The sequence below is a fragment of the Mytilus californianus genome, unplaced genomic scaffold (genome assembly GCF_021869535.1).
Source record: "Mytilus californianus isolate M0D057914Y unplaced genomic scaffold, xbMytCali1.0.p SCAF_7, whole genome shotgun sequence".
In the NCBI taxonomy this organism is placed as follows: Eukaryota; Metazoa; Mollusca; class Bivalvia; order Mytilida; family Mytilidae; genus Mytilus; species Mytilus californianus.
The window spans coordinates 53,247,086-53,274,688 of NW_026262723.1; the positions used below are offsets into that span (position 1 = coordinate 53,247,086).

Here is a 27,603-nt window from a genome sequence, read left to right on the forward strand (position 1 = left end):
TTATGATTATTGCAGTAAAGTAAATCTCTACATACATATGTAACTACCAACAAATATATGACAACAAGAGTGCACACGCTCACATGCCTCGATTCTGTGTTAATTACTCTGTTATAGTCTAACATTACGCTTGTTACAAGTTTAGATTTATAATTAGTCCGTTTGTGAGGCATTTCCGTAAGCTAACAGCTATAACCTTTCTCAAATTGTCCATTCATAAATTTAGAAATTTAAAATAAACAACTATTTTAGATTCCCTAAGGCACAGTTGACCCTAGATAGATTGTTTTTAGACCTTTTATTTGTGATATAGCTTTCTTGTACAAATTTGACTTTCAAACATACCTGATGACGGTAAATCCAGAATAGCCCTTCGGACGTATGAAATTTAAAAAAAAGTTTTCATTTATTTCTATAATACAGTGTACAACGATATAATGATATTCTATACTTCTTTAACTTTGATTTTATTCTCCTCATACATATCAAAATTATTACTAGTATTATGTTATTATGTCTGAAAAATTACCTTCACATCTGTACTCAACCGAAAGCCAGTTTGATTGAAAACATCTTTGATCTTTTATAACTAATTCCTGAAGATTGAAGGTGCAGATGTCTGAATCCTTCATATCGTTACATACAGTTGTAATTGATGTTTGGACATCTTGGTATACGGCTGAACAGTTGTCAAATTCTCGATCAAATACTAAAGATGTGTCATTAAGCTGTAGATAATATTTTGAACATTCATGAAGCGATATAGATTCATCAATTTTATGACATTTCTGTGAAGTTTTGATCAAACCTACAAGTACCAAACCTTACAATTAAATAGTTGAACTTGCATACAATGCAATATAATAAAAAACACAATAATAATAATAATAATAATAATAATGATAATAATAATAATAATAATAATAATAATACCAAATCTGTCAGAGAATAATTGAAGGTCTTTCCACCTCGAATGAAAATCGTTTGCTTTAAATAATAACTTACGGTTTAAAATGTCATTTTTTGGCGTAAGAATGTAGCATATTTTTTACTGATTCCTAAGATACATAGCTGATGGTCCCAAGCCAGGAGCCTGTAATTCAGTGGTTGTCGTCTGTTGCTGTGTAACATATTTGTTTTTCGTTCATTATTTTGTACATAAATTAGTTTTCTCGTTTGAATTGTTTTACATTTGTCATTTCGGAGCCTTTTATAGCTGACTATGCGGTATGGGCTTTGCTAATTTCTGAAGGCCATACTGTGACCTATAGTTGTTAATTTCTGTGTCATTTGGTCTCTTGTGGAGAGTTGTCTCTTTGGCAATTATACCACATCTTCTTTTTTTTATATTATGATGAAATAAAGGATTTCATCAGCTAGTGAAAGTATACTCAGAGTCACTCACGGTATAGCGTACTTTCTACTCATTGCAAACATATCTGGTTTATATATACTTCTGCTTAAAATAAGGAGTAGACGTTGCTACTTCCGATTTACAAAATTTCACTTCCGGTTTCAAACGATACGTTACTTCTCTCTAATTCCCTATCCGACTAATTCAGTCACTGCTCTACCATTGCTACATTTGTAGATTAACGCCTGAATGCAAAAATCGTGAATCAATCATTCGCAGTTAGCTTGGGATTAACTTATCTGGATAGAAACGAAGAGCTGATTGCTGATTGGTTACCTTTCCCACAGGGCAACGATTCAAATCCAGGATTTGTGAAGAGTGTTTACTGTGTTAGTACTCCAGGCCCTCTCAAGTAGTAGAGATCATTACGGGGACGGACTGAATTATTAGGGTTATCGAATTCCAAAGATATTTAATTCTACATGTTCTGGGACCTTTTACATAAAATTCAGGCTTAAATTAATACTTCCGGTTCACAAAAATCACTTCCGTTTGACTTCATTTCGGCAACCAAATGCAAAAAAAAACCTATGACTTTATAATGTGCAAAGATAAAGTGAGGGGAAAAGTGAAAATCTAATCTCGAATTAAACTTTGACCGTGACCTCAATCTGAAGTTTATAAAGAATGAACTAAAATCATAAGTCCCTATGTCTCTTCTATATATGATTAATAAATCATATCAACATTCAGTTAATTTTGAACACTAAAGGGGAGAAAACTCCCATAAAAGGTCAACATACCCTTTTTAACAAGGTAGACAAAGGACCTCAAATCAAGTTTTTATCACTTTTGGTTTAAGTTATATCATCATACAGCTCACATGTACAAAATATTGACTGTATGCTCATGATTTTTTTTTCGGGGAGCTTAAAAAAGATTGAAAAGCTACAGTCCAAAAAAATTGGGGATAAACACGGATATCCGGTAAGATTTCATTCGATCATTAATTCCCTCTAGTAAAACTAGTTATGACCATTACAAATGTTGTTAGATGTAGTAATCGCAGTCGCAGTGTGTGATGAAACTAAACAGGAAGAGTGAAATTTGGCTAAGACAAGTTGAACTTATTCGCAATTGCACATGATATAGATAAGTTATAGCGGACAGTTTTCAAAAACATGAAAAAAAGCTTTAAAATGATTTTTTGATATTATCAGATATTGAAAATTTTCCAAAAATGAGGAAAGAATGACGTTCTTACATGTCTTATCATTAACCAAAATTTTAGTGACATTTGGTCAGAAACTAATTAATTACGTGGAAGCACAACTTTGCGATCAGTTTTTTGCGATATACTATCATGCATTGTCCAAAGAAATAAAATGTTGTTATAACTGCATGTAAAATGTCATTTTCATTTTGTTTATAATACTTTAAAATATTCCCAGGACTATTCAAATTAAAATTTTACTAGATTTTATTCAATTTGTTATTCCGATCCTACGAACGAACCAAGTGAGTCGAAAGTTTTAATGCCTCTATGTATAATATAAGACAACAGCGCAATTTGGACCTACATATCTAATGATATTCGTGAAATATCAGCAAGCCCTCCAGGTCTCACTGAGACAAAAATGTTCATGGCACGGATGGACACACGAACGAATGAAAAGATCACAATAACCCCCTCATAAGGAGCAGGCGTATAATAAATACAAGCCTATAAAATGATATATATTTGTCTTTTAAAAACTATGTTTTTTTGGATTTAAGTATTTGAATAGCCAGTTACAAAACATGCCGAACCTAAAATATCTTTCTGATTGTCTTCGACATACCACCTTTCTTACCTGAACACGAACTCTCAAGTAGTGAAATATCATCTAATGCTATACCACCAAAATAACCGTTTCCTCGAACCCCTTCAAATATAATCCTGTACGGTTCTGATTTAGAAATGGTAAAATTAGCAAATATCCACGTGCTGTTTTTTCCAGACTGTGACCAATGCATCTGAGTGGTGTTTCTTGATTCTGTGTAAACACTTAATGTACCTATCTCTTCTCTATTCATATGATACCAGAAAGTAAAACAAATATCACCATCAGGGTTGATAATGGTGCTGGTCAATTTAGACTTCATACCCTCTGATATATTTGGACCTTCAAGGTACATGTAATGTCCATCAACTTTTGGAACGAAAAAGAAAAAAAATAGAAATACATGAAATCAATATAGAAATCAAAAACATAACTCATTTACAATAGTATCTCACTACGTATACTGACTGCTTGCATATGTAACGAGAAACAAAGAGATATTTATCAGGGTAGATAACTTTGTCAACAAGATGTATAAGTACAGGGAGATATACAACATAATTCCATGACATATTAACCATACGGCAGAAAACATTAGCAGACTTTGAAAAGGCATAATACTGTCTTCGACACTGAACAAAGGATGTAAACTATATTGATTGATTGGTGTTTAACGCCACTTTCAGCACTATTGTGCTCTTTATTGGTGGTCAATTTGTATTGGTAGAGGAATCCAAAGTGCCCGGAGATAACCACCGACCTTCGGTAGGAAAACTGACAATCCTAGTTAATTAAGATTGGAGTCGAGCGCACCAGCACTTTCGAGGTTCAAAATCACAACCTCAGTGTTGAAATGCTAGTGATACACTAGTTCGAATATTTAGACCACTCGGCCACCGATGCCCGCTGTCTAGCGATAGATCAAAATCGCTTCCATTTTTAGTAAATTTGTAAAGAATTAACTACTGACCGAGATCAACAATTGACACAAAATTTTAGTCAACGCTTAAATAAGCTCCTGACATGGCACAGACATGTGAACCCTTAGAGTGAATTGATTATTTTTGTGGAAGCCCTCCACTTTTAAAGGACATAAGCTTCAATTTTGACAGTATAAGATGGAATAATTTTGTTTATTTCAAACATTGAAAAGAACGGAAAATGGAATACTTTATAACTATTATCAGTCAGTTTGGTTAAATTTTGTTAAAATAAGCCTCAAAACTTCGCTGATACATTATTGACTCGAAAGACAATAATAAGACATTATCTAAATTCATATGCATGCGACCTTTGATATGACCTCAATTGGAAATATTTGCGCATGTGCTCAACAGGTTAAGTCATTGAAATTGATGAATGCTGAAAAAAATGAAATTAAGAATAAACAGGAAGACCGATTTCGTTGATTATTTAGAACCGCAAAAAATACATTTTTTCATCAGTCAGGCCTTTATCAGTGAGTTTAAATAACCGCCTAATTATCTTTATGATTCACAACAAGCAACCAATAATTAGAAGTATATACAGGTAGTGGATTTAAATCATGAAATGATATTAAAAAAGAAGATCGAATGCACTTTCAGTATACCTACCGAAATTTCTATTGATTTATTTATGAATCTGCCTGAACATTATCCGTAATTCACAAAAAAGGCATATTTGAACCAATTTCGAAGTATATATAATATGTATGTTACCGAAATTTTAGCAAGAATCAAAATTCCATGCACATCACGATTTACTCTCATATATATTTGTAAAGATATGTATTAAAACAGATGAAATCACCCTAAATTTATAAAAAGAATGAACACATTGAATGTAATCATTCTCTTTTAAAATAAGTGAAATAGCATAATAATAAATCAAAAATAAAGGGAAAATCCGCCCTTGATTGAAAAATATCAACAATTACATACAAATTAAAAAAAGTAAAGAAAATGGACAACAAAGAGAATACAGGGATTCGAACCTAAACCAACCCGACAAATTTTAACTAACATTGACTCTGCAACTCATCCATCTAAACCTCGCGGCTATCAACTCAAACTTAACGATTCTTTTATATATATATATATATATAAATTTTAAGATCACTATAATAAATGTTCTTGTGTATAGAAATATATATAGATTACTAATAAATCCAACATTTCCAGTATAAATAGTTTTATTTCACAAGTACTTTCATGTTTTTACATAACAATCTTCAGGTGAAACTATACATGATTAACATAACTATGTAACGGTAGGTATGTAACGTCATAGTTGTCGTTGAGTATATAAAGGGAGATAAATCGTATTACACTTAGTCTGTATATAGAAGTACGGAACGTCATGATCACACAATAGAAAATGCATTATTTGCATTCAATCGTGATTTGAATTTTGAAATAAAATATTTTTCCTTTACTTCCCGTGTAATGTCACATCCCATATTCATTTTATACAATGAGAATATTTCAAAAAATCCCCCGCCACATTCGTCTAAATGTTTGCTAAGGGGGATTTTCCTGTTGTCACTTGTTTAGACGTACTGTGACTGCATTATACGATCCTTTAGTATAGATAACTTAGCTAATCTGCAATCAATTCCATCTTCATGCCTATTATATCATGTACTGTGTTACAACTCTATATTCTTCTGACGAGGAAAGGTAACACTAGGCCACCGAAAGTTGATTTTTTAGTTCAGTCTAGGTGGCCGAGTGGTCTAGAGCGTTGGACACAGTGCAGGCGGTGTTGTCTCGATATCCCAATACCATGAGTTCGAATCCCGGCGTGGGAAAAACAAAAATTTGCTTCCGCAAATTTGCAGTTTTAACATTGTTGTGCTGATATTTAGAGTAATTTATAATAAAGATCCATTTTGTTACATCTTGTGATCCGTTTATTTTATCAGTACGTCTAAAACAATAGCAATCTTGCATTCTATACAAAAAAAAAAGTTTTACCAGAACATCATAGAGCTCATATCGCAAATTATTTCTATTTTTATTTTAGGTATGTCGTTGCGACGTGTTTGGAAATTTTAGAATTGTACTAGTGTCTCTATGATGTTCTGGTAAAACTTTGTATAGAATTCAAGATTGCTATAGTTTTATAATCAGAATAGATTGATAAGATTAATTTTACATCGTGATCATACTGATGAAGGATACCTGTTATCCGAAATATTTATAGTTACATTTGTTCATTTTATTGTTATTTTTTGGTGATGTTGTACCCTTTTAGACTGGTTATATATTATATTTTGTAGTGTATCATAATTATATGATCCATCGCCCCGTAAGATTTATCGTCGGCTATTATTCAGTCATTTTATATATATATATATATAATCCTGTAATTATACTGAAGAGATGAGCAGATGATAATTTTTGTACACTAAAGAATACTTCGTGTATTGTATCAGATGTCCTTGTTTAATTCCTACAAGAAGGTAACACCTCCCGAAACGAAAGCTGATTTTTATCAGCTATAGTTAGAGGAGGGAATAAGGCGTCTGCGCAATGCAGGCGGTGTTGTCGTAGAAGTTAGAAATAAAAAGTACAGGTTCCAGCCCCGCTCGGGGAGGAAGTAAAGAATCAGATCTACTCTAACATCGTTAGGTTGATTTTCTAGGTACTTTATATATATATATATAAGTACGTCTGAACCAGTGACAACTCTACGACAGATTTTATCCATTAGATACAAGGCTGAAAACACATTCTGTATACATAATTCGTCTAAATAACAGCCCAACAATGTATGATCTGTAAATTTGCGGAAGCAAATTTTTTGTTCTTCCCTGGCCGGGATTCGAACTCATGCTACTGAGATATCGTGGCACCAAATCGCCTTGCACTATGCCTGACGCGCTAGACCACTCGACTATATATATATATATATATATAAAGGGGGTCTTTTGTACTTGTGTGTATCATGTTTTAAAATTTATTAATGTTCATTGATATATACATAAAATAGACATCTAAACTGCAACCCATTGGGAGCCGAAAAGTTTCGTCGATGTGTTTGATATCGGAGTAGCGTAACATACTTCAAGGAGGGGTTCTAATCCCAGTGAAGGCACATACAAATTACAAAAGGTAAAGTTAGTAAGTGTTTAAAATAATTCCATTAGTGAACAGAAATCAGTAAATTAGCCAATTCAAACTTAACGAAATTAAGCACACAAAGTAAACAATTGAATATAATTTGGTGAGTCCATTTCAGCGAGAGATTTACGAAGCGTTGATTCTAGATAACTACGGTAAATGAATAGGCTGACGTCATGGCGATGGTTTTAATAATCAGATGGAATTCAGCCCAAATATATTTGTACTTTTTTTTTAAGATTCAATGTGTGTTTATTGTTTCCTCTTGAAATTTACTCATTATTATATGAGTTGTATTAAGAACACGAATTTTACTGATAATTTAAATCTCTGTCGACTTAATAGAATAACATACAATATGATCAGCTCAAATGTACGTATCTCCTTAGGACTAGTTAAAGGGCAACAATATTACAGGTATAAGCAAAACAATTAGAATAGTGCCCTTATCAAACATCGCAGCAGATGAAATCAATCGCAAAAGGCTTAAACTACTAATACGAAATGATACCGTCCAACGTTAATTATCTGTAGATTAACTGTTACAACCCAATGAATAGAATACCCTAGCTGTATTTGGCAAAACTTTTAGGAATTTTGGGTCATCAATGCTCTTCAACTTCGTACTTTGTTTGGCCTTTTTAACTTTGTTTATTTGAGCGTGACTGATGAGTCTTTTGTAGACGAAACGCGCGTCTGGCGTTCACAATTTCAATCCTGGCATCTATAATGAGTTTATTTATAATGAAATGTGTACGTATTTACAACACTTAGGTTTTTGAACTTTTTGTGTTCAATGCTCACCACTTTCGTATTCGACCTTTCCACTGTTCTGATTCAAGCGCCACTGATCAGTCTTAAGTAGACGAAATGTCTAGCTTACCAAATTATAAGCTTGATGTATCATATTGATAATTTGTGTGAACATGACTTATTCATTAGTTCTAATTAGCTACTAGCTTTCAGTAACTGTGGGTACTCTTACAGGTTGATTGGTTGTCTTAATATTAGTTATTTTTTGTGCGTCGTGATAATCTGATGAGTCAAGCAATTTCAAAGCGATGTGTTGTAAAGTAGTGCTTTGCAACAGTGTTTCCAGGTAAGGGTCGGATTCAACTTTTACAACTATGTGTAAACCCGCCACATTTTTAATGTTCCTAGTCAGGTACAATGTACCCGTAATTCAATTGTTGCTGTCTGTTAATTTTTTTATTTTTATGTCATAAATTAAGCTGTTGTTTTTTTTCGTTTGAAAAATGTTTCACGTTTTGTAATTTCGGGTCCTTTTACCTATGAAAAAACCCTATGACATGTGACTGTTCCCACTCTCCTTTTATTTACAGTCCCTCTGGCCATGTTATTACTGGGGATCTAAACATAATTCAAAATGAACATCTCCGAAAGGTGATATATCATGGTCCTAAGTTTAGAGAACCCAAACACATCATTTGGAACCATAACTTCAAAATAATGATGGATTCCATTGAGGACTACGCTAGAGCATAGGCTAAACGAGAAGAGGTGGAACTGGACACTTTGTCAGAATGGGTCAAAACAATCAGGTCTCTGATAAAACGTCGCATTCATAAGTTAAAAAACTGTGTGAATGATCGACCGAAGTCCGTTTTCAGAGACAAAGAGGCTGTGAAATGTCTATCATCTCTTCACGATAAGTATGTTGTTGTTCCTGCGGACAAAGCTTCAAAAAATATTGTCTTTGTATGTAAATCGTACTACTACGAGTGTCTTGTAAAAGAATTAGGAATAAATGAGCACTTACAAAACATATCATTTGAGAAGGATGATATTTTGGCGAATCATAAGTCCTTCATGGCATCAATGAACATTACATTGAACAGCAAATCGGAGGGCTTACCTTGTTTGTATTGGATACCTAAGCTTCACAAAAGTCCATACAAACAACGTTACATTGCCGGCTCATCTGCATGTTCGACTAAAGAATTGTCCATTAGATTAGAAGATTCTGTCCGCAGTGAAAGAGCGTCTTCAATACTGCGAAACGGTTTACTCGCGTAGTAGTATTTACCATATGTGGATTCTAAAAAACTCCAAAGAACTTCTGGATAATTTTAAATCTCGATCTTTCTCTGAAATTAGTTCTATCAAAACTTTTGATTTTTCAACCCTGTATACCACCATTCCCCATGTGAAATTGAAAAATCGTCTAAAAGAAATAATCCACAATGCTTTTCAATATAAAAATGGTAGCATACGCTATAAATTTATTACTTTGGGATACCAAACGGCATATTTTGTTAATAGTGAACAAAAAGGTAAAACATGCTACACAGAGGAGCAAGTGATCAGTATGCTGGAGTTTCTTTTTGACAACATATTTGTTGAATTTGGCGGTAGACTTTTTCAACAAATTGTCGGTATTCCAATGGGAACGAACTGTGCGCCTCTACTTGCCGAACTCTTCTTATTTTAATATGAGTCGGAGTTCCTTCAGACACTTGTCAAAAACAAGAAGATCAAAGAAGCCAGATCATTTAATTTCACATTCAGATATATTGATGATGTTCTTTCCATTAACAATCCAAACTTTTCTGATTGGGTTCCATTAATATATCCTCCAGAACTAGAAATTAAAGAAAAACAACAGACACGGCTTCCACTGCCTCATTTTTAGATTTATACCTCGAATTTGACATACACAGTCATCTCAGTAACAGAATCTATGACAAACGAGACGATTATCAATTTCCCCTACCTTAGTAGCAATATAGCAACTTCACCTGCATATGGGATATACATTTCCCAACTCATTCGGTATTCAAGAGCTTGCAGCTGCTACTCAGACTTTGTAAAACGTCACCAGTGTCTGAGCAGAAAGTTGATGAACTTAGGGTATGTCAAAGAACGTCTCGTCCTTTTTCTAAAAAAGTTCATCGGAAGATACCAAGACCTTGTTGATAAATATCACAAATTATACATGATGGTCTTGAAGTATAGATTCTATGTACTGACGTTGTTTATCATCTTAATAACGTGTTATAGTATTCTTATATTTGTCTTTGTAATTAATTACTTTTACTGTTTAGCCTATTTTTGGCTTGGTACTTGTACATCCCGTCATTGTGTTGTTGTGCTATGGTAATTTTTTGTATTCTTGTCTTTCGTTTTTGCTAATGTGCTTTGTCTATATACCTTTTTGTTTGTCTATGTTGACATATTTGCTTGTGTTTGTAGTGATTCATTTGACGTGGCACGGTACTTGTACATCCCGTCATTGTGTTGTTGTGCTATGGTAAATTTTTGTATTCTTGTCTTTCGTTTTTTCTTATGTGCTTTGTCTATATGCCTTTTTGTTTGTCTTTGTTGACATATTTGCTTGTTTTTGTAGTGATTAAGATTATAGCACAATGTTGACTGCTGTACCCCTATTTTTGACATTTTTACCTATTATGTCTGTTTGTTTTGTTCACACATCGTTGTCAAATAATGGAATTTTATGCGACTGTCATACAAGTGAGAGGTTTAGCTAGCAATAAAACCAGGTTCAATCTACCATTTTCTACATAAGAAAATACCTGTACCAAGTCAGGAATATGACAGTTGTTATCCATTCGTTTGATGTGTTTGAACTTTTGATTTTGCCATTTGCTTAGGGACTTTCCGTTTAGAATTTTCCGCGGAGTTCGGTATTTTTGTTATTTTACTTTTTTTTATATCATACTATACGGTATTGGTGTTGCCCACTGTACGATTATCTATATTTCGATGTCATTTGGACTTTATAAGATACATGTCAAATTGGGAAGCATACAACATGTCATTATTTTAAACTGGTATCGTTGAGTTTTATCATTTTAATATCAGAGGGTATACTCGTTAGGAGATGTACACCAACTATAGAAAAAGTGCAGTAAAAACTCTAAAATACTAGACACAAAAGTTTAACAAATCACTATAATTTTGACCTTAATCAAAGTTTATTAAGCCCTGACACATACTTGAAGGACTATTTCTCATCTCTATTGCATTGTCGTATAAATACCATACAAACGTTATGGGGGTTGTATATACCCTCCTTATTCAAGTCTTGCAGAGAAAATCCTGTCTCTGCAGTTAATTTTTCTTGATAATCAGAAGATTTGATTTATTTTAAACTGCAAAGTTACTGAAAACATGCGATTGTCGAACAAACTGAAAACATTAAATAAAAGTAGAAAAAAAAGTCTTGCTGGGAATCATAAAAATGTAGGCCCAACTTCCCTTTAATCAATGAATTCATTTCACATGAGAGACATTTCCAAAGCCTTACAATCCTTACGTAGATTCACAATTTAAAGCTCCGTGTGTGAACGTTGAGTTTGTAAATATATAAGAGCTTATTTTTAAACAGATGAACAAATCAAAAACGCTTTAATATAGTCAGAAACGGTACATTTAGTAAATACTTAGTATATTTAACCAAGGTTTCCCCTTGGTCAATTTTATTTTTCGCCACCTCTTTCGCCAAAACAATATTTTTCGCCACTTTTACTTATTTTTCGCCAACTAATATAAACATATTTTTCGTTTAAAATTTTTCTTCTTTCTAACAAAAAAAAAAAAAAAAAAAACCCCAAAAAAACAGTTTGTCCCATTGTTGTCTATGATAATTCTACAAATATTATTTATGAATTCTTTGTTATCATGGTAATGATAAACACGAAACATTTATTTTTCAAAAGATACTGTAAAATTGCAATATAGATCATGAAATCATCATTTTTGACCTCTGGGAGCACGAGATTCGTCTTCAATAAGTTTATCGGATATATATTTCCCGTCTAGTTGAAGGATAAACATGATAAAGACTAAAGTCAGAGATTTTTCTTACTTTTGAATATATTACTTCATAACAACAGTTTTCTTTTCCGGACCATCGTAAACAAAAAAATTCGAGACGTAAAACTATGCTTGAAACAAATGCGTCGCCAAAACGATTGTAAAGTACCCACATCAAATCAACTATTTCTATCAAAGTTAAAGGATAAAGTTTATAGTCGGAGATTTTTGCTTTTGAATATTTTTTGTCATAACAACAGTTTTCTTTTCCGGACCATCGTTAATAGAAAAAAGGAGATGTAAACCTATGCTTCAAACACGTGCGTCGTAAAGTTGTAAAGAAATCCTTTAACTGACATGTGACGACATTTTATCACATTCATTTCTTTAAACAATACAATCAACACCTTTATAAATTAGTCCATTATTGCCTAAAGCTAAAAAATGCAACCAGATGATTATTGATTTTTCTGTCATAATCGTAACGAGTTCAAGGTAAATTTCCTGTATTGTTTGATCAAGTAAAGTCCGAGGAACCCGCAAAAAGTAAAGAAGATGGATGAAATCGAATAGTTATATTTCTTTCGCCAAATTCTTTCGCCAATAATGAATTTTAATCGCCACAATTTTTATTTTTTTCGCAAAATGCGACCGCCAGCAGAAACCCTGTATTTAACAGATCATGAAAAAAAGACTTTTCAAAGACTCCTCAAAAATTTCTGTTGAAGTAAAGGTTTACATGTACCTGCACATTGTCTTAAGGATACTAATTATCAAAATGTATCAAAATACCTTCAGCACCATGATGTTGCTCTAAATGGCATTATGGAAATATGTAAAAGTGTTTTTTTATTATACACTAAGAAATGAATACAGGTAAATTGTACGTGTAATACGACCAATCGTGCTGTATCAGCCAGCCGGAATATTATCGATATGAGTCACAACTACAGAGGCTTTATCACACTCCAAACTGTATGACGTCGCGTCATCGATATCACTCACAGTTGCAAAGGCTTTATCAAATCCATAAAAATCTGTACTACATCTTGTCACACGAAAACCATCTTTTTGAGGTATATAAGAAAGTGTATATGATATGGGTTTTTCAATATCACACACCGTATCAACCCTCAACGAATATAATCCCTTGAGAAAAGGTCGTGGGATGATATTGATGTCTCGAGTTGATAATGATGTGATATAGAAAAAGCCATATAATATTCTCTTTTAACTGATCGAATTCCTGTAGAATTTCACAACTTTTAGATTTTGACTCTGTCGACTAATAAATATAAGGGAAATTGATCCTATTCCTTTTGGTATGAAGATTAATTTGATGATTTATAATAATAACATCTATACAGTAAACGATCTCCAACATTGACGTTGACTTTAGAGAGAATAAACTGTAAAAACATATAATCTATAAATTGACAATTTTTGCAAAATCAAGCTTTTCTAAAGGGTTGTTTCAATATTCATAGGAATTACTTAATTGTCAACCAGGACGTGTTTCGTTGGATCCATACCAATTTACGTCAGAACTATTATTCATTTACAGTTAATTAAAGTAAACAATAAAGTTTGTTGGTAGTCTTCATAAAAAAACCAGTCACTTAACTTAAACTTCACCAGAATAAATATTACAAAACAACAAAATACATGAAAAGTCGTATGTAGGTAATGATATTGTTAACCTTTACCAGTTCCAATGGTGTGATCATGATTTGGACCTTTGACTACTGTTGAGGTTGATGTCCAAATATATGGCGTTTCAGAACCTGCCAACCAATTGCATTTTTCGGCTTCAAAGTTACAGTCCAAGAAGAAAGCTAAAATATAATTGTTAGATTTGTTCCATAGTATATTAGAGCATTCATGGTCAAATCTTCATGTTCAGTGCGTATTTTGAAGAATTTTTCGTAAAAGCTCATAAGGGAGCATACGATTTCCCTCAAATGTATTTCATTATCCAAAAAAAAAAAGCAACCAATTTCCCTAAAATATGAATATATCAGATTACCAAAGTAGTAAAATGACAAGTAAAAAAAGCATGTAATTGTTATATACAAAACCAGGAGCTCATCGATAGCACCAATCCCACATAAACATAACAATATAATATTTCACTTAATAAGGAACCCATTTTTGAAAATTAATCAAATGTAGGGTTATAAGTTTTATCGACTTATATTTAATGTTATTGAAGAATTATTAGCAAAGTAACGGCTTGAAGCACTAGATCATAATCATCCAGCTTTCGCATTCGTCAAGTGCTATGCATTTGAATTAGATGAGTGTTCCGTCACAAAAGAACTGCGTTTTCTAATGGAAGGTGGAACTTTAGTTATAAATCAATGTATTCAAAGAATGAAATAAAAGCAATAGAACTCCATTTTTTATAAACGAGTTATCAAATTTGCTTTTATTTTATCGATGATTTTAGAAACAGTTTGGAAAAACAGATATACTTCAATTCTGAAACTTAAAAATCTATATACTATACAAAATATATGACAAACCAAGATAACTCTTCTTTCCCTCCACATTTTCAAATCTTAACATTTAAATCTATTAACTGGAGAAAATATATAATAACAAGAACACTTACTATTCTAATGCGTTTTGATGTCATGTGTATTTTTTGTTTTTGTCGATTTTGGTAATTAGATATAAGAAGATGTGGTATGAGTGCCAATGAGACAACTCTCCATCCAAGTCAAAATTTATAATAGTAAACCATTATAGGTCATAGTACGGTCTTCAACACGGAGCCTTGGCTCACACCGAACAATAAGCTATAAAGGGCCCCAAAAAATTACTAGTGTAAAACCATTCAAACGGGAAAACCAACGATCTAATCTATATAAAAAACGAGAAACGAGAAACACTTATGTAACACATCAACAAACGACAACTACTGAACATCAGATTCCTGACTTAGGACAGGTGCAAACAAATGCAGCGGGTTTAAACGTTTTAATGGTACCAAACCTTCACCCTTTTTCTGAAACAATAGTGTAACATCACAACATAGAAAGACACACTATAAAATATCAACTGAAATAGCTTAACTCAATCAAAGGACATATTAACACCATTGAACATACACTGAACAAATAAATTTGACCTATGACACAATGTAAATACAAAATAAATAAACTAGGGGAAGAATAATAAAAGTAACATGTTATATCGGTAAGAAATATTAAACAATTAAAGAAAAACAATATGCTCGAACAAAAATATCAGCCATATGCAATAACTTTAAACACAGGTAAATGAAAATAATTTTGTTGTTAGATATACGTGTACAGTACCAATAGAGAAAGGAAATATTTTTACAAAATAAATAATTTTGATGTTCATAGTACGAAGTGAAAATTTATAGTAATACCAAACACTTATCAAAGCTGGTATATAGACCAGATATAACCCTGAATAACATTAAATAACAAACAAGCAATACAATTAGTATCAACAGGTCAAATAAACAAGAAAGTACGATTTGAAAGTACTCGCAGTTACTGACAGCTAGTTAAAAGCCAAAACAATAAATAATAAAAAATCATGCATCAGAGACTAAAATCAACTAAAACACATCCCAGGGATTTAGTATTTTAACGTCATGGACAGTCAAAGAAGACATGACTAGTGCAATGCCAAAAATAAATGTATCGACAGACAGTAGGATAGTTAGGAGTTTAACCTCTTTTTAGATCTAAACGAACGTGGGTGTGTCTTTATACGTCCCGCTTGAAAAAAATACAAATTTAGTTATGTTTTAATTTGCTGATGACAAAATCGATATTAGTGCCAAAGTAAACTATATTCAAAGATCTAATTACAACATTGGTAAGATAACCTTTACTAATAAGTTTGTTTAAAGGTTCGATGAGTTTACACGGATCACATAGTGATTTCCGCGCTTTAAGTACAATATTACCATAAAATTTAGGATGTGAAATACCGTTTGTAATCAGGTTTCTACAAGTACAGCCAAATCTACTAATCAAATCTTTGTATCTATGAAAGAACTTGGCAAAAGTTTTACGTAATTTATGGTAATGAAATCCTTGATTTAATAATTTACCAGTGATGCATTGATTACGTTCGTTAAAATCTATGACATCACTACACACACGGGCATAACGAACGAGTTTGGATATATAAACACCGTATGATGGAGCCAAAGGAACATCGCCGTCTAAAAAATGAAAATTAACAATAGGGAATGAAAAATCGTCTCTTTTGTCGTAAATTTTCGTATGGAGTTTTCCTTTAGAGATTGAAATGTCCAAATCCAGAAAAGGACAACTACTGCTGTTTATGTTAGATTTAGTTAAAGTATGTTCTATTGGGTAAATTTCGGTAGTATTTTTAGAGAACTCTGGATTATTTAACGAAAAAATATCATCTAGATAACGGAAGGTATTGTTGAATGTATCAACCAAATGTAACAATGACGTGTCTTTACTGAGTTTGGTCATAAACTGAGGTTCATAGCAATACAGGAATAAATCTGCTATTAAAGGGGCGCAGTTAGTGCCCATAGGAATACCTACTACTTGTCGATACACTCTATCGCCGAAACGTACATATATGTTATGCATTTATACATAAATGCAGTTATATGAATAAGAGTAAATAAACGGTAACGAGTAACGACAAAAGGTAAACAAAAAAACGTCTAAATGTCAACATATATACATCAAGAAAATCTCTTCTTTTTTAATATTATTTTTCTCTTTTTCTTGAGAGTTTTTGATAACAAGATTGCCGACATTATATGAAAACGTCGAAATTAACAATTATAATCTGAACTATTGGCTGTAAAAAAGACAAGCTCCTGGTGATGAATATACATGTTCCCATACTGAATAATAACGCACAAAAAATGCATGTGATGTTGTGATTATTCAATCAACACATTATTTTCCGCTTTAGTTATACATATAGTCTGTTTTTATTGGGTTACTAGATTGTACGATGGAAGTTTTGTCGGCATTACTATGTCAGCCTTAAGTTTTATCACTATGACATCAAAGTTTATGATATAATTTATTTGCAATATGATATATTTAGACCAAAATCATCTACAGCCTTATATTATATTTCTTTTACAAAGTATTTATTCTTCTGTTCTGACCAAATGAAATTAAAATGTGTTCCTCAGTAGTTTTTTTTAAATAGAGTTGTAATTATTATCTCTTGATTTGACAATGTGTGTCATTTTAAATTTGTAGCATTGGTACATGCAGCTTCATTACTAGGAGTTTCTTATTTTTCTACAGGCAAATTATTCAATGAATAAATGTTTTTTCCAGGAGAAATTTATCTTTCCTGTTGAAAGAACTTCACAGAGCACACTGGCCATTGTATTTATTTAAAAGTACAGGTTTCAAAAATTTAAAATACCCCAAATAAACAGACACTGATTCTACTTCGCCTTCATATCAAAACTGTGACAGTCGTCTTTGACTATAGGGATTGTTGCTCATTTGACAAAGTGAAAAAAAGGTATTTTACCGACTACAAAATTCAATTGTATGTACAGATATCTCTTCATCAGTTTTTTAATCAATCTTGAGGTCAATTTTTCTACTTATTGCGGCCACTAACAACCTCTTTCGATCACATGATTATTGATATACAACAGTGACGGAAGATACAAAGGGAACATTAACTTATTTTTTGAATTAAAACTGACATTGTCATGAAACAGTGCCAAAAAAAAAGACAAAAAGACAAAAAGACAAAATGTCTACAAAACAATAAAAACACCCGAAGTCCACATTTCTAATCTTAAATACATTAAAACATTTGAAAACAAAACTAAAAGTGGAAACAGCTTCAGCGCTTATTTATCAAGCTTAGTAAAAAATATATAAACTCAAAATATTTACCTCTTTTATTACATGACCCGGGCAGCAGTGAAATGTCATCTACTGCTATATCCCCTTTTTTTGTTGAACCTCGAACCCCTTCTAACGTCATTTGGTATGAATCTAACATTGAAATATCAACGAATGCTAACTGCCATAAATCTGGTTTATTTCCTGACCTTGACCATATTTTTGGTGTCATTGTCTCTGATACAAGGTAAACATTTAACGTTCCCATTCCGTCTCCATGCATATGGAACCAGAAAGTAAAACAGGCATCACCTTCCGAAGACACAGTCACACTTGTAAAATTTGATTTCTGCCCTGGCTCTATGTTTGAGGCGTTGAGATATATGTAATTTCCATCATCTGTTGGATAGAACAACTTGATTAAGTTATGTAAAAAAAAAAAAAAAAAAAAACAATTAAAAAGTTGATATTTATGTTCATTAACAGCTGTCGCGTGACAAGGGGATGAGGTTAGGAGGCGTAACCTTAATTTTTTCGCTGAGCGGTTTTAACTTAAGGGTGTCCACTACACCACACTTGATCCCACAACTGTACAATGTATTGTTTCTATGCTGACTACAATGGTTTTGGTCTTATTCACTTAGCAGTGTAAACATTTTTTAGTTCTTGAAAGAATGATTTTGATATAATTTCAAATAATTCGTTTACGTTGGAGAAAAGACCATACATATAAATTGTAGATGTAGTTTTCATAATCAGTTGAAAAAGACGTTATTTTGAAATTATATTTTATCCTTTGATGTAACTGCACAGAGGATTAATTCTTATTAAAAAGGTACCACGACAGTCTGATAGTGTTTATTTGCAGGTCATGGTTATTATAGCAAACGTGCCGAGGTTCAGGACTAGACAAGGATGAGGATTGATATCACTGCAAAAGAGTAAGAACTAATACTTGCGAACTTTTTTCAAAGTGTTTTTGACATACACCGATATGAAAATTATTAGGTTTTATTTTCTACATACACTTTACTGCGGTCAAGCTACCTGTGTTCCCTTTCCCTTTACACTTTCGCTGTTCAATTGTCGAACTACGGGAAAACTCTCGGCAAATTAAAATATAAGACGACAATAATTCGATAGCAGTACATTTCTGGGGATTCTGATAAAATAAAAGATTTTATTGTTAGAAAAAGTATATCTTCAGGTGTTTTATATTGGAACTTAGCGATTCAAGTAATGAAAAACAATTTGATCTACTTTGTTGATTTGAAGTGTCAAAATTGGAAAATCGTCACCTAAATTATCAAAAGTTCAGTAGTCAATCGATTTGATTTATATCATGACTTTCCTTATTTTAAGGTTGATATTTTAGAATTATAACGAAATTACGATTTCAAATTCCTCAAGTCAAATTGACTTAAAAAGAATTTAAAATTGAGAATGGAAATAGGGAATGTGTCAATGAGATAACAACCCGACCAAAGAGCAGAAAACAGCCGAAGGCCACCAATGGGTCTTCAACACAGCGAGAAAATCTCGCACCCGCATGCGGGCTTCAGCTGGCCCCTAAACAAAAATGTGTACTAGTTCAATGAAAATGGACGTCACACTAAACTCTAAAACATATAAATGAACTTTAATTAAAAAACACACAAGACTAACAAAGGCCAGAGGCTCTTGACTTTGGACAGGCGCAATAATGCGGCAAAGTTAAATTTGACTATATGTTGGGTTCCTTTGCGGGTTTGAGCGCAAATGAGGAAGTGTAATAAAGAATCGAGAAAATGCACTACATCTAAATGATTTTTTTCTTTTTCTAGCATTTGGTCGATGTTGGCAATAGTCTTTGAGGGTATCATCACCTCAGAAGTCAGCACCATGGTACTGAAATAATTAACCACGTAATTATGCAGCTGGAAGACAGTTACAACGTTTCAAAAACCAAGGTAATAACTAATAAGTACATGTATCAACAAAAAATACTGACCTCAAAGGTTAATTAAAAAAGGGAAAAGTTCATAAAACCCGACAAAATCAAACGCTCAACGTAATCAAATAACGGAAAGAAAACAATTGTCAATTTTCTTAAACCATATTGGTAGAGGCATTTGTGAAGAAAACGGTGGGTTCAACTTGGTTTTATGCTATCTAAACCTCCAACTTGTATGCTAGTTGTTTCTAGCTTTATTAACACAATTGGGTGAGCAACCCAAACAGACACAATTAGTTGACGTGACAATAATTGGGTCCCAGCATTCAAAACTGTGTACACATACATCACAGACATACAACACAACTGACATAAACAAGTAAAGTTTACGTTAAGTGGACTTGTCTTTTCATTTATGTCCCTTAAGGTAAAACTCCATGTCGACTATTTATTCTAGGCTTCTAAGTTTTTGGATTTGAGCGTTCCTGATCAGATAAATATTAAAAGCTCCGGAAGATGGTATCTTTATTCTAATTATTATATAAAATAAGTAAACATGATGTTATAAACCACTTACAAAATCCGTCTGTATGATCAACCTCCGGTCCGGTATCATTAGGATGAGTTCCGCCAGAAATAACAGTCCACATATATTCAGTTTCCTGCTCTACATTCCAATTGCAAGGTTCTCCTTCAAAGTTGCAATCAAGGCTAGAAACTATAAAGAACTATGATCATAGGTTAGTTATAATATTAAAGGTACCAATGTTACTGCCCTAGATTCAATTTTGACAATTAATGTTTCTTCAATGACGCTCCTTCCTTTACCCTACTCTACCACATGAATAATTAAAAACCCGTCTGAAAGAAATGATCCACAATACTTTCCTCCATAAAAAACGGTACCATACGCTACAAATGTATTGTTTTAGGATATTATTCTGCATATTTTGTTACAAAGGAGCTCGAAAATAAAACCTGTTACACCAAAGAACAAGTGATCAGTATGCTTGAGCTCTTTTTGACAACATATTTGCTAAATTTGGAGGGTGAATATTCTAGCAAGTTGTCGGCATTCTTATTGGAACTGACATATCTCCTTGGCAGCCTTTTCTTTTTTTTATGTGAGTCGGGGTTTCTTCAGACACTTGTAAAAAACAAGAAGATCAAAGAAGTCAGATAATTTATTTTGACATACAGATAAATTAAAGATGTTCTTTCCATTAATAATCCAACCTTTCTGATTGGGTCCCATTAATATATCCTCCTAAACTAAAAATAAAAAAAAAACACTGATAAAGCTTCATCCGCTGGTTGATAACATTTGATTTTTTCAGTTTTTATGGACTTCCCGTTTTTAGATTTACATTAAATTAAACATTAACATCAAATATGATGACTCGGAAAGAGATAGTGCGACACTCTCTCCTTGAACAACAAACCGTAACAATGCGTAATGTTTTTTCCTATAAACTTGTCTTCGTTTTCCAGGTTTAGTAAAACATATTGCTCTAATTCTCGGTGGACCCACTGTGTAGAACTCAAATATTGCATTGGTTGGTAATGTGTCCTGAATATGTATGAAATGTTTGATACTGGGCGTTTATCAAACAACAATGAATCAATCAGTTATGTAGAATAGTTCTACAAATTAAGGATATCGACACGATGGACGGGAAGTTTTAAACTGACATTGCAGTATAATCAAACGTTCCGCTCAACATAACAGCATATGTTTTACTGCGGGAAAGCAAGTGTTAAGGCTGCCCATATTGTTATACCACAGTCAAGCATTTTGATAGTCTTGTCATACAAGCGAGCGACCAACATTGTAACATAGTTGAAAATATCTGAAAACCGTTGTATTTCTTAATTTTTTTACCGGACTGTTTTAGAGCTGTCACAGAATACGTTCCCTGTCATTTCAAACTTAATGGAATAATTAAGTTTATGTGTACTTGAGCTGTTACGAATTTTCATTTGGTAAACATCATTTTTACAACTACTTTTTTTTAACGAATATGTAATGCATTTAGTATTAAATTAAATTGTTGTGAGATCCAACACAATACACCATGCTCTTTCCACTCGCATTGCAGAGCATGTCCCTTTGCATAACAGTCTAAAATTATAAACAAAGATTATAAGAAAAAAACATTTGTACTTAAAGAGAAGTACGTGTCATACCTTTCTTGCAATCGGTGTTGGTAATGGAGATGTCATCAATAGCGATTTCAATTTTACTTCCGTTACCACGAATGGCTTTAAACTTTATTCGATATAGCCCTATATCATTCAATGACAGCGACTGAAAATACCATTTGTTTCCTTGATTAGCTGATTTATTCCACAGTTCAATAGTACTTTCACTATCCATTTGAAATACTTTCAATGTGTTGATTTGTTCCCCATGCATGAGATACCAAAATGTTAAACACTGCTTTGGATTCGGTCCTATCCAACCAGAAAACAGATCACTTTCCTCTTTTGGTTGAGAGCCCCATTCAGACTTCGTGTAAGCATACATGTAGTAACCATCTCCTAAACAAATATTTGTTTGCGTAAAAAGATGGGGATGATACCAAAAGCAGCATAAATGTAAAATTAAACATAGTCTGACAAGTTTATTCCGTATCGTTTGAATATTTCAGATTTCACTGTGTAAACTACCAAAATCGTGTATAGTCTTTTTCATTATACTTTCCTGAATGTTAAGGGATTTATTTTACGGGCGTTATCACGAGTAATGTGGCCGTTATGAAATATCTCTGCTACAGATGTCGCGGAGATGTTCCTGACTGAACTACAATATTGTAATTTTTTTCTTAGATTGTGACTAGATCAGACTCATTACTTAATTGTTATTACCATGACAAACACAAAGGGTGCTACTAGTGGAGCAGGATCTACTCATCCTTCTACCTGAGATCGTCCCTAGTTTTTAGTTGGATTCATATTGCCCAGTCTTAAAGGCTGACTTCATACAGGAGCTTTTTAGGAAGAACGAAAAAAAGGTTGAGAATAAAACTCTACTAAAAAAGAGATGATTTAAACTTTCGAATTGGTAACTTTTCGTTTCTACGTAGTAATATTCCGGCAGGTCATCTCATTAGTCTCCTATAAAAGTGTTTTGTGAACTAGTGTTGTTTTTTTATATCCTTTCGGCTTTTTTTCATGATGCGTTGATAATTTATATCGACTTATGAGTTATGAATTATTCCGCCTCTTTATCGACGGTGGTGCAATTCTGTTTTGTTCTTCATAAACATTCTAAATCACGATGCATAGACGTTATGAATAAGTTAAATGAAACGAATCCTATTGTAAACAAATGAAAGTCGTACAAAACTTGTAATTATCTCAATGCACGAATCAACCCTTTATATCTATTTTTTTTTATAATGATAGCATCGGAATTTGCGAGTAAACATGTATATACAAAGACAACAGTAGTTCATCGATGATTAAATTTCGTAAAACTATTAGGAAAAGACAAATCAAGGTTACAAACAAAAAAAAAAACTGATGGAAACGCATGAAATAAAAACAATTATTCAAATTCATGTTTAGCGTTTTCTTTTATGGTAAAAATGCATCTACTGGATCTTACTTGAATGTATACGTATAAAACAAACTTATGTTTCTAAAAATTGAAATCTTCAATTAACTAAAACTCGATTTGAAATTAATTCTAAAAATTTGTTACCGAATATTCATATAAACACACGCACTTTGATAAGATATGAGAACGAAAAAAAAAAAGGCATGAGAAAGTTTTCACGAACGTATCTTTCTGAAAATAGAACAAAAAATGGACAGACAAAAAATATAATGCTATAATATAACAATTGTTGTCCTTTGATATCAGTCATACTTTATCAACTCTTAAGGATATTTTGACTTAGGTCTGAGGCTTCAGTCAATATTAACCTCTTCGGTGACTTCGTGAAAGCCTGCTCGTCTACAAAAAGGGAGTTCGATTATAATTTTTTATTTTCTATGTTTGTTTTTTTGGGGAGTGGGATCTTTTTTAAATACACGTCTGCATTGATACTTTACCAGAAGCAGTTGTGTGATCTCTGTCTGGTCCTGTAGAAGATTCAAGAGTTTGTCCGCGTCGATGTATCCACTGGTAAGTTCCATTACTACTAACTGACCAACCACACAGATCATTTTCGAAAGTACAACTACCGTTAACAATTCCTGTAATATACTTTGTTTTTAAATATTATTCAAGTACATGTAGTTAAACATGTGAATAAATATATATATATACATGTATATAACATTCATGTCTTCCATTTCTTGTTTCTTTAAACCTTTTTTGACATTGTAAATTATGATCTAGGTAATGCACCCTTGCATTAAACATGCATTTGAAATTACAGTTTAAAGGCAGCAATGTTAATATACCGAAAACCAATAATACAATTGAAACCAACAAAAACCTTGATTGAAGTTAAGCTGGCACTGGTCGTGTACGCTACTTTCACTTTTACACGAAACGTATTATATTTACGCTACAAACATGATGGAAACTTGTGCTTCAAATTTTGATAAACGTAACCTCTTCGGTGAATTCGTGATAGCCTGCTCGTTTACAAAAAGGGAGTTCGATTATAATTTTTTATTTTCTATGTTTGTTGTTTTGGGGAGTGGGATCTTTTTTAAATACATGTCTACATTGTTACTTTACCAGACGCAGTTGTGTGATCTCTGTCTGGTCCTGTAGAAGATTCAGGAGTTTGTCCGCGTCGATGTATCCACTGGTAATTGACTGGACTTGCACACCAATTGCGAAGAATCACTGATTTTTTTTAGCTTATTTTAACAAAATTTAACCTCACTGACTACTGCAAGCGAATTTTAATCCAATAGTTCGTTCTTTAAAATATTTGAAACAAATAAAAACATACTTGAACTTGTTCACCTTTTTTGTCCAACTTGTGGCTAGACTTAGAGTGTTTGTGTTATGCTCAAGAAATTTTATGCATAGAATAATAAAATGTTGCCCTAAATACTTCAAGTAGCTTTATATAGTTGAAGAATTTATAAACGGAAACTACATTCTTCGTGTTTGTTTGTCCTGGCAAAACAAGCGAAATGTTCTACCAAAAAGCGCAAGCGTCCCATACCGGTTAACCAAGTTTTCCAAGTTTTTATACAAATTGTTGTAAAGGAGAAAATAGTTAGGTTTTGCTGTTTGTTACTCTACGTTGACTGTCTCTTTTCGTTTTTTTTCGCTGTCTTTTAATATCATAGTTTTGAAAAATCTTTCAATTCTTTTCTGTTTACTTTATTAAATCTATCAACCTCTACATTCGCTTAAGCTAAAATAAATAAAATGCAATATTTACTTGTGCATGAATATGAAATAGATACGTGTCCATAATTTTTGAACAGACATGTATTTGGAATAATCGTTGAGATAGTGCAGGATGTTTCTTTATTACAACTCATTTTAATGAGAGTCTTATGTTCTTCTGTCAGATTACACTGCTTGTATTCTGAGCATGGTGTTGGATATTGCTCCACATTTAAATCGACTATTGTGATTGTTGTGTTGCCGGCACAGCTGATTATACTTGAGTTGCTTACAAAGGTTTTTTCTTGAAAACCTGCAAAATTAATGTAACGAATTTTGATAGATTTAATTTGTCTGTTTCAGTTATTACGGCTTAGTAATTTTTACTCCACTTATCTGCGTTTGATGTTTAAATTATTTAGCTAATGAGGCAAGTGTAGGTAAAATATCAACAACATTTCATGCACATTTTTTGCTTATAAGATCTTTCCTCTTTTCGTCAAAAGACATTTTGCCTTTGTTCTGATTAACTTCTCCTTGAAAAATTTTCGTGTTTATTCTGATTATTTTAATTTTTTAAATTTTTAAAAAAATTTTTCTTCTGTCGTTTTAGATGTTTTTTGTTTTGTTTTATGACATATTGAAAGGATTTTTGGCACATGCTATATATAATACACACTAATAACCAGAATTAAGATTGATCGGACAAATAGGTATTAACCTTATTTGAAAAAGTGTACTTACTATTAATTAAGACTGACAAAATATAAAAACGTTCAATGTAATTCAATCCACTTCAACTTATTTAAATGCAAGTCAAAAAGATTCCCTTGCTGTCATTAACGTTATTTTAAGATATAGTTTCGCTCTGTTAAACTAATAACACATATAGCCACGCCCCGTTATACAGAATCAAACTGGTATTTATTCTATTTAGACTTCAAAGTTTTAAAGTGTTGGCCTCCTTGTAAGGTAAGTCACACAAGCAGAAATACAAACCCGGTATATGCATCGTCAATCCATTCCAGACGTTATCAGTTTTAGTTAGATAACATACCTCCAACAAATATTCACAATTTAAAAGATTTAATGACAAATACATATAAGTAAATAAAGTAACTTATAGTTGTTGATGGTTGATGCAAGATTAGGCCCTACGTGAGGTTTTGCCACGTTTCCTTTGAATACTTTATGATTGTGGTCTGATTATTTTTTTCTTCTTCCGCCACTTTTGTTTCTGAAATGTCGCTTTCATTTTCGCAACATGTCGGTAAGATATTTTGTATTTGACATCGAACTTTTATCATGTTTATTGGGCTTTTGAAACACAACAATTCTTACCGAACACTTTTCCATATTAAACTTATCTCCCCATTTAATTTTTTCTTGTTATCTTTTTACGAAGAAACAGTAAAAATTGTTGTTCTACATGTTGTGTGAAAAGGTTTAATGATAATGACGTCATACCGCCGATCAGGGGGGCCTAATTTTATAAAAGTATACAAGAACAGTTGATATTTGAAAAGGTGAAGTATATGGAAAATCTGGTTAAAATAGAACGAAGTGCAAAAAATAAGAACCTACTTTATGAACATGATGAACGAACACACAGACATACAGCTTATTTTACGTACCTTCACATTTATACTGTATCTGAATTTCATTAGGTCGAAAACATTCAGGATAACGCTGAACATAACTTGACAAATTAAGTTCACAACTTTTTTCATCCTCCGATATAGTACAATTGTGAAGAAATCGTTCTTTTATCTCATATTCTAAACATATCTCCTTTTCAGGTTCAAAAGACAAAGACACGTTTTGCATATCTACGTACTTTGTTGGACAGGTTTCTACCATCGTATTCCTATCAATGTTAGCGCAGTTATATTGTTGTGTATACCATCCTGTGGAAGGAATGTGATATGTATTTTACAAGTACATGCACATAATTTCAAGAAATTGAATACATACAGATTTTTTATATCTCTATTCGTATGGTTTGAAGTGATTTTCCAGTATAGGAAAACATAAATGTATTAGTTGTAATTGGCTTTGAGCCAGCTTTTAGTTATATCGAATACTCATTTGGAAATCATCTCTGCGAATATTTTACGGACATTATCAGCATTTGGTTGTCCGTTACGAAATATCTGTTTCACTGATGACGACAGATTTGTTCTAATCGTCGTAACCCCAATCCCGCCCCCCTATTCCCCGAATATGACCTATCAAATCAGATTTATCACCGGGTTTGTACTAACATGAGCAACATGACGGGTATTTCATGTGAAACAGGATCTGCTTACCCTTCCGGAGCACCTGCATTTACACCCGGTTTTTGAAAGGGTTTGGGTTGCTCAGTCTTTAGGTTGTTATCTTGTGTTATATATACTGTTGTTTTCTTTGTCTTTTGATTTTTTTCGT

At 32.7% G+C, this 27,603-nt stretch overlaps 1 protein-coding gene across 3 annotated transcripts in view; it reads right to left on the reverse strand.

Moving 5' to 3' along the window:
* The window catches only part of LOC127707505 (MAM and LDL-receptor class A domain-containing protein 1-like), a 96,921-nt gene that overhangs the window by 12,284 nt on the left and 57,034 nt on the right, over positions 1-27,603 (reverse strand). For 2 of the 3 annotated variants that reach the window (XM_052212082.1, XM_052212081.1), the window contains exons 7-15: positions 26,811-27,083; positions 25,229-25,489; positions 23,931-24,074; positions 22,059-22,412; positions 20,449-20,589; positions 17,990-18,337; positions 13,787-13,915; positions 3,208-3,546; positions 530-808 (exon numbers count right to left, since the gene is read on the reverse strand). In XM_052212082.1, the coding sequence (XP_052068042.1) occupies positions 530-808; positions 3,208-3,546; positions 13,787-13,915; positions 17,990-18,337; positions 20,449-20,589; positions 22,059-22,412; positions 23,931-24,074; positions 25,229-25,489; positions 26,811-27,083 (2,268 nt within the window). The remainder of the gene's footprint in view (positions 1-529; positions 809-3,207; positions 3,547-13,786; positions 13,916-17,989; positions 18,338-20,448; positions 20,590-22,058; positions 22,413-23,930; positions 24,075-25,228; positions 25,490-26,810; positions 27,084-27,603) is intronic. The other variant, XM_052212084.1, reaches the window with a different exon arrangement.